The sequence below is a fragment of the Marmota flaviventris genome, chromosome 11 (genome assembly GCF_047511675.1).
Source record: "Marmota flaviventris isolate mMarFla1 chromosome 11, mMarFla1.hap1, whole genome shotgun sequence".
Classification (NCBI taxonomy): Eukaryota; Metazoa; Chordata; class Mammalia; order Rodentia; family Sciuridae; genus Marmota; species Marmota flaviventris.
This window is the reverse complement of record NC_092508.1, coordinates 6136857-6149153: the sequence shown is the minus strand read 5'-3', so window position 1 is coordinate 6149153 and position 12297 is coordinate 6136857. Positions and strand designations below refer to the sequence as shown.

The following is a 12297-nucleotide window of genomic DNA, read 5'->3' as shown; positions in this document are numbered from 1 at the left end:
GAGCCACGAAAAGGTAGAAAATCTGAATAGATCAATAACAAGGGAGAATATCGAATCAGTAATTAAAAAACAAAACAAAAAAACTTCCCAGCAAAGAAAATCCCAGGATCTCATGGCTTTGTAGCTGAATTCTAGCTAACATTAAAGAATGACTTACTAATCCTTAAATTCTTAAAAATATCAAAGAAAGTGAATGCTTCCAAACTCTTTTTAATGAGACCAGTACTTCCCAGCCCAGAAAAGGCCATCAAAAGAAAAGAAATTATAGAGCAGTATCCTTGATGAACATAGATACTAACTTCCACAATGACATACTGCCAAAACAAATTCAATGACACTTGAAAAAAATCATCCACCATGATTGATTCCTGAGATTTAAGCATGGTTCAACATATGCAACTCAATAAACAGCATGTATAACATTAGGTAAAGAAGAAAATCCATATGGTCATCTCAGTAGATGCAGAAAAGGCACTTGACTGAATTTGACATCTTTTCATCATAAAAAATTCTTACCAAGTTAGCTAGAGAAGGAGTGTACCTCAACACAGTAAAGGCCACTTTGGAGAAGCCCACAGCTGACATTATGCTCAATGGGGAAAAAATGAAATCCTCATCTCGAATGAGACAAGGAAAGGGAAGAATATGATCAAAGAGTGCAAAAATCTTCGATACCAGGGATATATATGGTTTTTAAAATATCTATAGCACAGTTTAGTGAATATAGATAATAACAGTGGAGTGTACATTTTTAAAATATTGAGAGTAAATTTCAAATGTCTTCACCTCAATAAATATTAGTTATTTGATGTGACAAATATGTTAACTAGGTTGATTTCACCACATTGTATTCATCATAACATAATTTTGAACCCTATAAATTCATACCATTATGAATTGTCAACTTGCAACTAAAAAGTAAATAAAAAAGGAAAAATAAAAGGAAATGTGGTTGTAAGTGATACATTTTCACAAGAGACTTACTTCAGAGTAGAAATCAAGAAGTACAAAATACAAAAACAATAAAGGAAAGCCAATGAAACCAAAAACTGATTCTTGGAATAAGATCAATTAACTAACCAGCCATATCAGGAAAAAATGAAAGAAAGGAAATAAACAACTATTATAAAGAATGAAAGAGGTAATATCACTACAGATTCTGCCCATATTAAAATTATAAAGATACTCTCATAAATTTATGCCAATAATTCTACAACTGGGATGAAACAGCAAACTTTTCAAGTGACACTAGCTACCAGAGTTACAAGAACTGAGAAATAACTGGTATGGAAATAAGCTTTGTATCTTATAAATTGAAAATAAATTTGGAATTCAAATTTTCCCATAAATAAAACTTTAAGCCCACATGATTTCATTATTTATTCTATCAAACATGAAGGCAGAAAATAATATTGATTCCCTACAATCTATTAAAGAATATAGAAGCATAAGGAACTTCATGATTCATTCTTTTTAAAAAATATTTATTTTTTTAGTTGTAGCTGGACAAAATAACTTTATTCCATTCATTTATTTTTATGTGGTGCTGAGGATCAAACCCAGGGCGTCCCACACATGCTAGGCGAGCGCTCTACCACTGAGCCACAATCCCAGCTCCGTGATTCATTCTTTAAGACCAAAACCAGGTAAAGACATTACAAGAAAGGAAAATTAAAGACCTAGGATCATAGATGTACGCACTCTAAGCAAAAGCATATCAAATTCAATAAACATAAAGATACATAACATTAAAAAGATAATACATAAAACAAAGTGGGGTTTGTCCTAGGGATGCAAGGCTGGTTTAACATTAAAAAATTAATCGACGTTGTATAGCCACGTTCGTAGCAGCACTAGAAGCAAACCAAGAGTCCATTCATAGATGATTGTAAAAGCAAAATGCAGAATATAAATATAATAGGATACTGTTCAGCCTTAAAAAGAAAGGAAATTCTGTCTAGCCAGAGAGATTAGGCAAGAAATGGAAATAAAAGGGATAACAATTAAAAAGGAAGAAGTCAAATTATCACTATATGCAGATGATATGACCCGGTATCTAGAAGATCCAAAAATTTCATCAAAAGACTGTTAGAGCTAATAAACAAATATGGTGAAGCAGCAGGTTACAAAATCAACATTCAAAAATCAATAGCTTTCCTATATACCAATAACGAATCTGCTGAAAAAGAAATCAGGAAAATAATTCCATTCACAATAATCTCAAAGAAAAAAAATCTAGGAATAAATCTAACCAAGGAGGTGAAAGACCTCTATAGTAAAATCTATAGAATAATGAAGAAAGAAATTGAAGAAGATCTCAAAAGATGGAAAGAACTCTATGTTCATGGATAAGCAAAATCAATATTGTTAAAATGGTCATACTATAAAAACAAATGTACAAATTCAATGCAATCACCATCAAAATACCAATGAAATACTTCACATTCATAGATAAATAGTCCTAAAATCCAGAATAAAAGACCCAGAATAGCCAAAGCAATTTTAAGCCAAAAGAGCAAAGCTGGAGACAGCATACTACCTGATTTCAAATACAGAGCTATAGTAACAAAAACTGCATGTATGGGCATAAAAACTGACACATAGACCAATGATACAGAATAGAAGACACAGAGACAAATCCACACAGATAGAGTTATCCAGTCATTGACAAAGATGCCAAAAACATACATTAGAGAAAAGATAGCCTTTTATACAAATGGTGCCAGACAACTGGTTTTCCACATGTGGAAGAATGAAACTAGATTTTCATCTCTCACCTTGCACAAAAAATCAACTCAAAATGAATCAAGGACCTCAGAATTAGACCAGAAACTATGCAACTCCTAGAAGAAAATATAGGGTCAACACTCCAGCATATAGGCACAGGCAATGACTTTCTCAATAAGAATGCCTAAAACTCAGCAAGTAATGCCAGGAGTTAATGAGATAGCATCAAATTTAAAAGCTTCTGCACAGCAAAGGAAACAATTAGGAATGTGAAGACAGAACCCACAGAATAAGATAAAATCTTTGCTGGCTACTCTTCTGACAGAGGATTAACACCTAGAATATATAAAGAGCTCAAAAAAACTTTACACCAAAAAATCAAATAACCCAATAGATAAATGGGCAAATGAGCTAAACAGATACTTCTCAAAGGAATGAATACAAAGGACCAACAAATACATGGAAAAATGTTCAACATTATTAGCAATTATGGAAATGCAAATAAAAATAACACTGAGATTTCATCGCACACAATTTAGAATGGCAGTCATTAAGAATACAAATAACAATAAATGCTGAAGAGGATGTGGAGAAAAAGGAACACATTTACACTGTTGGTGGTACTGTAAATTCCAACTGCTATGGAAATCTGTATGGAGGCTCCTCAAAAGATAGGCATGGAACCACAGAACGATCCAGCTATACCACTTCTCTCTTCAATTCCTGAAGAATTAAAGTCATCATACTACAGTGATACGCGCATACCCATGTTTATAACAGCACAATTCATGACAGCCAAACTCTTGAACCAGCCTTGGTGTCCATCAACAGATGAATGGATAAAGAAAATGTACTATATATATGCACAATGGAGTTTTATTCAACCCTAAAAAAAAATGGAATTCTGGCATTTTCAGGAAAATGGATGGAAATAGAGACCAAAATGTTAAGTGAAATAAGTCAAACTCAGAAGGTTAAGGGCTGTAATATTTTCTGTCATGTGGAAGCTAGAGAGGAAAAAGGAAAAGAAAGGTGGGTAGAATCTCATGAAAACCAAAGGGAGGTAAGTAGAATAGAGAAAAGGAACCAGAGGGAGATAGGAGGGGAGGGAATGGGAAATACTTGTTACCGCTGTTTACTGGTTAACAAATTGCAATAATTTATAGTAAAACAGAAATTAACTTTTCATAACTTTGTGATGAGATGACTCCCAAACTTAAGATGGAATTAGACTGGGTTCATCAGTTATATAGGACCAAATCCCTGGAATCATTCATTTTGTGGGTTATCAATATTTTTCAGCATTTCAGAGGCTCAGAGCATATGGAAATGGACATGAATCCTGCTACCAAGAGAGCAAGGCAAGCAAGAATACCTAGGTATGGCAGAGTTAGTTGGGAACAACAATTCCACTATTTGCTTGGAAACTGGGTGGCCAATTTCTAAGCAAAGAGCCTTTTGTAGTCTAAAGATGATGTCCAAATTTTGCTTCTGGAAAAAAAACCCAAAAAAGCATTCTTTATTCAAATTTACTTTCCTTTATAGTTTTGCTGAGTTACAAAGTCCAAAATCACAGCTTTAAATTCTGTTCTACACTTATGTTGCTTTAGAGTACATGATTTTTCTCCTATGCAAATATGATAAGCTATTCTTATTTGGAAAGAAAACAAAAGGGTAATTCAGAAAATGTGACTAATAAATCATTGTTCTTCTGCTTAAATTGTTGGCACTAGGTATAATATTTTTAAAGTGAGTTTATGAATACATGCCTGTTCTTGTTGTATGTTTTGTGCCTGTACTTCTTCTGCCTACTGTATCCCTTGAGCTTTGTGTCCAAGCAGCTGGATTGCTGGGGGCTCAGCTATCCCATGGCTCCTGGTCTTCTGCCTGCCGCCCTTCCTCTGTGTGTGTGTCTGCTGCTGGCATCTGGCTCTGCCCAGGCAGGCAAGCTGCTGGTGGTGCCCATGGATGGCAGCCACTGGTTTACCATGCGGTCAGTTGTGGAGAAACTCGTCCACAGAGGGAATGAGGTGGTTGCTGTCATGCCAGAGGTGAGTTGGCAACTGGGACAGTCACTGAATTTTACGGTGAAGACTTATTCAACTTCTTACACTCTGGAGGACTTGGACCGAGGATTCAACTTTTTTGTTGACACTCAATGGAAAACTCCAGAACAAAGTATGTATGGTCTAGCAATGGGTTCATCCAAAGCATTTTTTGACATCACTTTTTCACGGTGTAGGAGTTTGTTTAATGACAAGAAGCTAGTGGAATACTTAAAGGAGACCTCTTTTGATGCAGTGTTTTTGGATCCTTTTGATGTGTGTGGCTTAGTTGTTGCCAAATACTTTTCACTTCCATCAGTGGTCTTCACCAGGGTAGTGTTTTGCAGTTTTCTTGAAGATGGTGCACAGTGCCCCAGTCCTCTGTCTTATGTTCCCAGATTTTTCTCGATGTCCTCAGACGCTTTGAGTTTCATGGAGAGAGTAAGGAACCACCTGAACTACTTGGAAGAGCATTTATTTTGCCCTTATTTTTTCCAAACTGCCTTGGAAGTCGCCTCTGAAATTCTCCCAACACCTGTCACAATAGGTGATCTCTTCAGCCAAATATCTATTTGGTTGTTAAGAACTGACTTTGTTTTGGACTATCCCAGACCTGTGATGCCCAACATGATCTTCATTGGTGGAATCAACTGCCACCAGAGGAAGCCACTACCCAAGGTATGTTGTGTCTCTTTTAGCACACTGCGGAAAACCTGGCTTTGGGCATTAAGAAAGAACCCTTACTGAGCTGTGATTCTTTATTAACATCCATTATATCTGGCATTTCTTTCTGGGTTAACAATTGTTTTGGTGCCTATTCATTAAGTGTGGGTTAGCAAATTGTATAAAGCTGGCCTCATTGATATTTATGTGCATGTCATTTCTAAGTTTCATTTCTATTACTGCTTCAGAAAACCTCTGAGAATAACATTAGTATGTTAATGATTATTTTTGCCAATAGTATAGGAAAGTGTTCTGAGCAGTTTTGTATGCATGTTTTTCTTTTATTGAAATTATTGTATATGTATTCATATATGTAATGCAAACTTTACACCTACTTTATTAAATATTATCTAATAATAAAGTGTACTTGCTGGTTTCACTTGGTAATGTATTGTAGACATGTTCACTGTCCAGTACTTATAAAGGTAACATGTTCATTTAGTTAATTGCATTGAAAGCTTTAAATACCTTTTTCTTTTGAATAAACCAATAGTGGTAGATATTTTAATTTTTTCCTGCTTTTTGCCTCTTTGAACAAGACTATAGTAACCATTCTAGAATGTTTTATGCCCACTCATATGTTCCATATTCTTGCTGTTTTCTTTGTATCCTAGGGGCATCCTAGGAGTAGAGCTGCTGGTTAGGTGCTGTGCTCATGTTATGTTTAAATAACCTTCAGAGTCTTAAGCAACCCCCCTCTTTGATCAGTAGTATATGAGAACTCTCTTATATACCCACTCCAGCTCCAGCTGTTGTGACTTTTGTCAATTTTTGGACAGACTGTTGAGTGTAAATGCTTCAGTTTTTGCTTTCTGTTTCCATAGATATGTTAGGCATTTGAATTTCTTTTCTTGTGAATTTCATACTCACAATCTTTTTTTTGCTGTGGGGGGGGATGCACACTGGGGATTAAACTCAGGGCCACTCTACCACTGAGACACGTCCCCATACCTATTTTGTATTTTATTTAGAGACTGGGTCTCACTGAGTTGCTTAGTGCCTTGCTTTTGTAGAGTCTGGCTTTGAACTCGAAATCTCTGCCTCAGAAGCCTGAGCCACTGGGATTACAGGCGTGCGTCACTGGCCAGACTCATATTCACATGTGTTAAGTCATTTTCAATATGGTTATCTGTCTTTTTATAACTAGTTTCTTTAATCCTCTATTTGGGTATTATTAACACAGCTTTTAAATATGTGCAGTAAATAAATTTTCTGGAGCTGTTCTTCATCTTTTGACATATAGGATTTTCGATTTTGAGGAGTTAAATTGTAAAGGTTTTCTTCAAGCGTTCTGGATCCCAACTTGTTTGTGTCTTTCCTGACCTGAGATGTAGAAAATTTTTTTCACATCATTTTATTTTTTTCAACTCCTCCAGTGTTGCTAACTTTTTTCTTTTTGCAACTAGACCTTTAACTACACAGTGCAAACATCTAGTTTTATTTGTTTCTCAAAGGATAGTCTGATGTCTCAACTTCTTGTGATCCTAATTCCATTCTTCAACCATTGCACTGAGCTGCATATATATTTATTTTTAACTTTCTATGGTCTTTGCATCTGTGTTGGCACTCTCAGTTTTTTCCCCACTGAATTATCTACTTATGTGTCACTACTGTGTTCTAAGTTGCTCTGTGGTAAACTTAAATATGTGTGTCTCACTATCTGTATTTCTAAATTTTCCTGGGGATTGTCATTATGAATGCTGCTTCATAAAATTTTAAATTGTTTTTGTCAAGGTCCAAAAAATAAAAAACAAACCATTTGTGTTAATATTAAATCTTTTCATAAATTTAAGAAAGATTGGCACTTTTTGTCTTTTTTCTTGCTTTTCAGGAAGATGTATTCCTTTTTACTCATTCAGAGTGTTTTTGATACACAATTAGGTGTTTACATTATTTTTAATAATAGCATGGTTCAAACATCTGGAAGAATATATATCTGTTTATACATATGTTTCATTGATTTGGCCCACATTGAATTTATTTTTGAGGTGAAGTTTTACTGGTGTATTAAAACTGTATATAATTGTGGCTTTATTGTTACATAATCACTCTTGCTCATAACATAATTTGGTCAGTTTCACTCCCCAGTTCATTTCCTTTCCCTCTCTACCTTCCTACCCTGTTTCCTTTGCATTACTCTATTGATATTTTAAATGTCCATGAGCAAAAAGTTTCATTTTATTTGTATAATCATTTTATCTCCCTCTTAAAATATATTTCTAGGTATTTTATTATTTCTGCACAGAGCAATTTTTTTTGAACTGGTGGTTATTGGTAATGGACAGCTTTTGTGCATTCATTTAATATCTAGTTACATTCCTATGTTTTTCTTAGTTTGTGAGATTGATTTGGTATGTAATAGCATCTGCAAGTCATTCCTTCTGCTAGTATTTTCACCAACTATTTTGCTTTATTGAAACTCATGAGTGTATTTCTCCAGGCACATTAAATTGGTATTCAGTCATCTGCAATTGAAAAAATCTTGACAAATATAAAACTATTCTTCTTGGAAAATGTATTGTGATAATTTCTGGTGGAACACTTCATATATTATCTCAGCATATTATTAAGGATGAACTATGCATTTTTATCCATGGTTCTAGCTTCTGGCCTGAACTTTGTAACACAGTCCTGTTTTCTCTACAGGTATCTGCAAGGAGATACAAGTTACAGGATTTTAATAAGCTGAGTCATTCAACAGGCTTTTATCTCTTTTACCCTCTATCAGCACTGTGCCAGTCACCAGGAGGCACTGCCTGTGCTCCTGCCCTCTACCCTGGGGTGGGGCCCTGCACCTTCCTGAACCCACAGTGAAGTCAGGATGGCTCATGGTATCACCTATAGGGTTTTAGGAAGACAGAATTTGTATATGATTTTATATCACCATTGTTTAGAAATGCCTATAAAACACTGAACCATACAGAGTTTCAAATATGTTTGGTTTTATATATAGCACTCATATTAAAAAATAAAACATTTGGTTTTCTAATGTGTTAAAGGATATGTGTGGATGCAAACTTTTATACATTGGGAGACTGTATACATTTATAAATATAAAGTAAGTATGATTCTCAAAGAGAAATTAAGATCTCATAGGGCCTTATGACTCAGAGCCTGGATGTAGCACAACTATAGATATTGATTTTCATCTAAAGAACAATGAACCATCTGTATTTCTTCATCTTTGATTCAGGCAGGTAGGCTTTCTCTTGTAAATCAGTGTTTGGGTTGCTGGAGAACAGGAGTCATAGTCTGAGTTGCATCTATTTGTTGAGAAGAACACTCAGTGTGTGTTATTGTTTATGTATGTGTGCATGTGCTTCAAAGACACGTGTTTGTGTGTCTAAGGTCCTACATAGGGGATTTTAATAATGGTGTCCTGTAACAAAATTCCATGAGTCTATCCAGAGGAATTATAACCAAGGATTTCATTGACTTCTTTAACAAGGTACAGATCATCATTTGGGAGAATGTTAAAATTGTTTTAATGGGGAAAAAGCAATTATTCCCAGTCTTTTGGAATTATTGGTGAGTTCCAGTGCAATGCAGTCCCATTGGGAGGAAATCAGTTTCAGTCTATGTAATTCAGGGTAGTTCTAGCTCTGGAAAATTGGGGCTTGGATGCAGTTACACAGTAGTAAGAGAGTGCTCATCCCATTTCTTCCTTATTTTAGTTCCATGCCAAAATCCAATTTCAAATCTAGCTATTTGTGTGTTAGCCCAGGGCCTCTTACCAAGATTATTTTTTTTTTAACATTTGGTAAACTTTTTAAACATACACAAAGGAGCTATAAGTGTCATGAACATCTACATATCCAACTTTAGATAAAATAATTTTTAATACTGTGCTATATCAACCAGTTCATCTGTTTACTTTCCTCTCTCTAAAAAAATTTTTTTTGCTGTCTTTCTTGTAAAGAAAATTTATAAAATACTAAATTATTTCTTAAATGGAAAAAATATAACCTACATAACCACAATATCCTTATTACATTTAGCAAAATCAATAATTCTCAAATATTATCTATATTCCATTGTATAACCAAATTGCCTCAAGGACCCCAAAATTGTCTGCTTGACATTGATGAATGGATACTACTGAGAATCCAGAAGTAAATCCACACATATTTGACTAATTTTTTTTAACAAGAGTGCCAAGACCTCTGAACTGGGAAAGAGTAGTCTCTTCAACAGATGTTGTCAGAATCACTGAGTATGAACATGAAAAGGAATGAAATTGGGTCCTTACTTCACTCCATATAAAAAAAATTAGCTTAAAATGAATCTAAGCCTTCAACAGGAAAGGTAAAACTTTACTCTTAGAAGAGAACATAGTGTTAAATCCTCATGACCTTGATGATGTTTTCTCAGGCATGTCACAAAAAGTGCAAGGAAAAACATCAAAACATAATTTCCACTTCGGTCAAAATAAAAACTATAGTGCATTAAGTGCCACACACAGGACAGTAAAAAGGTAGCTCACCGAAGGAAAGAAAATACTTACAAATCAAGTATCTGATAAGTTTTAGTATCTAAACCAGAGAGCTGAAATGACCCAATTTAAAAAATGGGTAAAGGGCCAGCATTTATCCAAATATGTTATAGAACTAAATAATAAGAAAAGTTGCTCAAGAACATTAGTAATTAGTGAAATGTAAGTAGAAGCCATAAGATATCATTTACCCACAAGGGTGAGAACACTAAAAAAAAAAAAAAAAAAAAAAGAGTAAAATAAGTGTTGAGGATGTGGAGAAATGAGAACCCTCGTGCATTGCTGGCAGGCATGTAATACAGCCACTGTGGAAGTGAAGTGGCAACTCCTGTTTCATTTCTGTTGATAGCTGGGACCTGCTCCTTTCTGCTTTGTAATCATGCTTGCTAGGCAGCTGCGAGAGGAACCAGAGCTACCTGGAGAAAGAGGGCGGGATCAAGGCTACTTGCATGAAAAAGTATTGAAACGCAGAAGTCTGTACTATATAAAAGGTACAGAGAACAAAAGGCTGCACTCAGCTTTTGGAGAAGACTCCACTGAGTCCATACCAGTGCTGAATAAACCTGACTCTTCTGTATCTCCAAGTGCTGCTTGTCTCTTTCCATTGCCATAATTTTCTGTAACAGAAGTAGTTTGTGGTTCCCTAGAAGGTGAAACATGGAAATACCCTAAGACCCAGGAAGTCCACTCCCAAGTATATGCCCCCAGATTAAAAGCAAGTACTGAAATACATACTTGTACATGAATGTTCATGGAAGTGCTATTCTTGGCAGTGAAAAGGCAAAACAACCCACAAACATCTCAGAGGATGAACAGATAAAAACATGATACATTCAAACAAGAGAACAGCATTCACCTGCAAATAGAAATGAAGTACGGATACATGCTACAAAGTATGAGTCTTACAAACACCAAAGGCCACACATGTATTATTCTATTTATGAAATACCCAGAATAGGCAAGTCCAGAGAGACAGCAGAGACTGAGTGGGCAGGGAATGGGGAGTTACCACTTCATGGGCAAGGATTTCCTTTGGGTGACGAAAATCCAAAACTAGAGAGTGGTGGTTGCACAGATTATGACTGTTCTGAATGCCATAGAATTCTTCACTTTGAAACTGTAAAGACAGTGAATGTTTTGCCAAGTGTATTTTACTCCATTTTAAGAAAAAAGAGGAAATAGTGCCTTGTAACAGTTCATTTGTTTGAATTAGGATGCAAACAATTTTTTCACATTACCTCATTTCTTCTAACTCTTTTAATATATCACAGCATTATAATTATACATATATAATTGGAATTAATTGTGGCATGTTTATACATTATAAATATATATATAATTGAAATTCATTGTGGTATGCTTATACATGGACAAAGCATAATTTGGAAGATTTTATTCTTTAGTACTTCTCTGTGCCCCCTCTCCTTCCCTCTTGATCCCCTTCTGCTACTCTATGGGGGACCTTCTATTTTCTTGACATCCACTTTTTAAGAGAATTCCTTTTAAGTTTTTCTTTCTAGCTTCCACATATGAGAGAATAATAATAATAATGGAAGGAAGATCAGTAGAGTAGAGCAAGTGGACCAAGGAGATGGAGGAGTGGGAGGGAAAAGGAAGGTACTGGAGAATGAGATTGATAAATTCTGTTATGTGCTTGCTAGAAAGTGGCAAAGTAATCCTAGTATTATGTATAATTATAATGCCCCAATAAAAAATTTAAAAAAATGTTTCATGGCATCTATCCTTTTAAAAAGTGGGAGTTGAGATCTCCCCCCACTCCCCACTGTAGGACCCTATTGCAGTGGTCCCTGACCTATCACCATGTTCTCTTTGAATAATGTGTGCCTGATCACCTTAAAAAATGAGTTAAATTTTTAAAATGCTGTGACTTTTCACTTTCTCCTGGGTTGGTGTCCTACGTGATCCTCACTCTAGTGCCTGCTTCTCTAGCTCATCAGTGCCCCTCCTTATGCTCCAGCTACACTGCCTCCTTCTGGTCTCTCAGATCACCATATTCCACTCTGCTTTGCAGCTGCCATACCTGCTGCTCACTCTCTGAGTTCCCTTTCCCCATTCACAGCTGACCTAAATTCACTTATTATTTTGACTCTGGTTCCAACACTATGTCTTCTGGAAACTTTCCACAATCCCCAGAGAGGGCTATACATTCTAGTGGCAGATTCTCATGGTGCCTTGTGCACATTTTCATACTACTTATCACAATGAAAACCAATAAATTCTTTCACACCTCTCTGCAGAATGTCTTTACCGGTTCTAGTGCTCTAACTCCATGAGGGCCAGACCCCCGCT

The 12297-nt window shown here is 35.6% G+C and overlaps 1 protein-coding gene across 1 annotated transcript; it reads left to right on the top strand.

The window, feature by feature from the left end:
- The first annotated feature begins 4595 nt into the window (after nt 1–4595).
- LOC114097845 (UDP-glucuronosyltransferase 1A9-like) lies at nt 4596–5519 on the top strand. Its single transcript, XM_027941911.2, has one exon. The coding sequence runs from the start codon at nt 4596–4598 to the stop codon at nt 5517–5519; it is 924 nt and encodes a 307-aa protein (XP_027797712.2).
- The last annotated feature ends 6778 nt before the right edge of the window (nt 5520–12297 follow it).

What these genes read in the sequence shown, in the direction of transcription:
- LOC114097845 (XM_027941911.2), top strand. Translation starts at nt 4,596, where the DNA reads ATGGCTCCTGGTCTTCTGCCTGCCGCCCTTCCTCTGTGTGTGTGTCTG.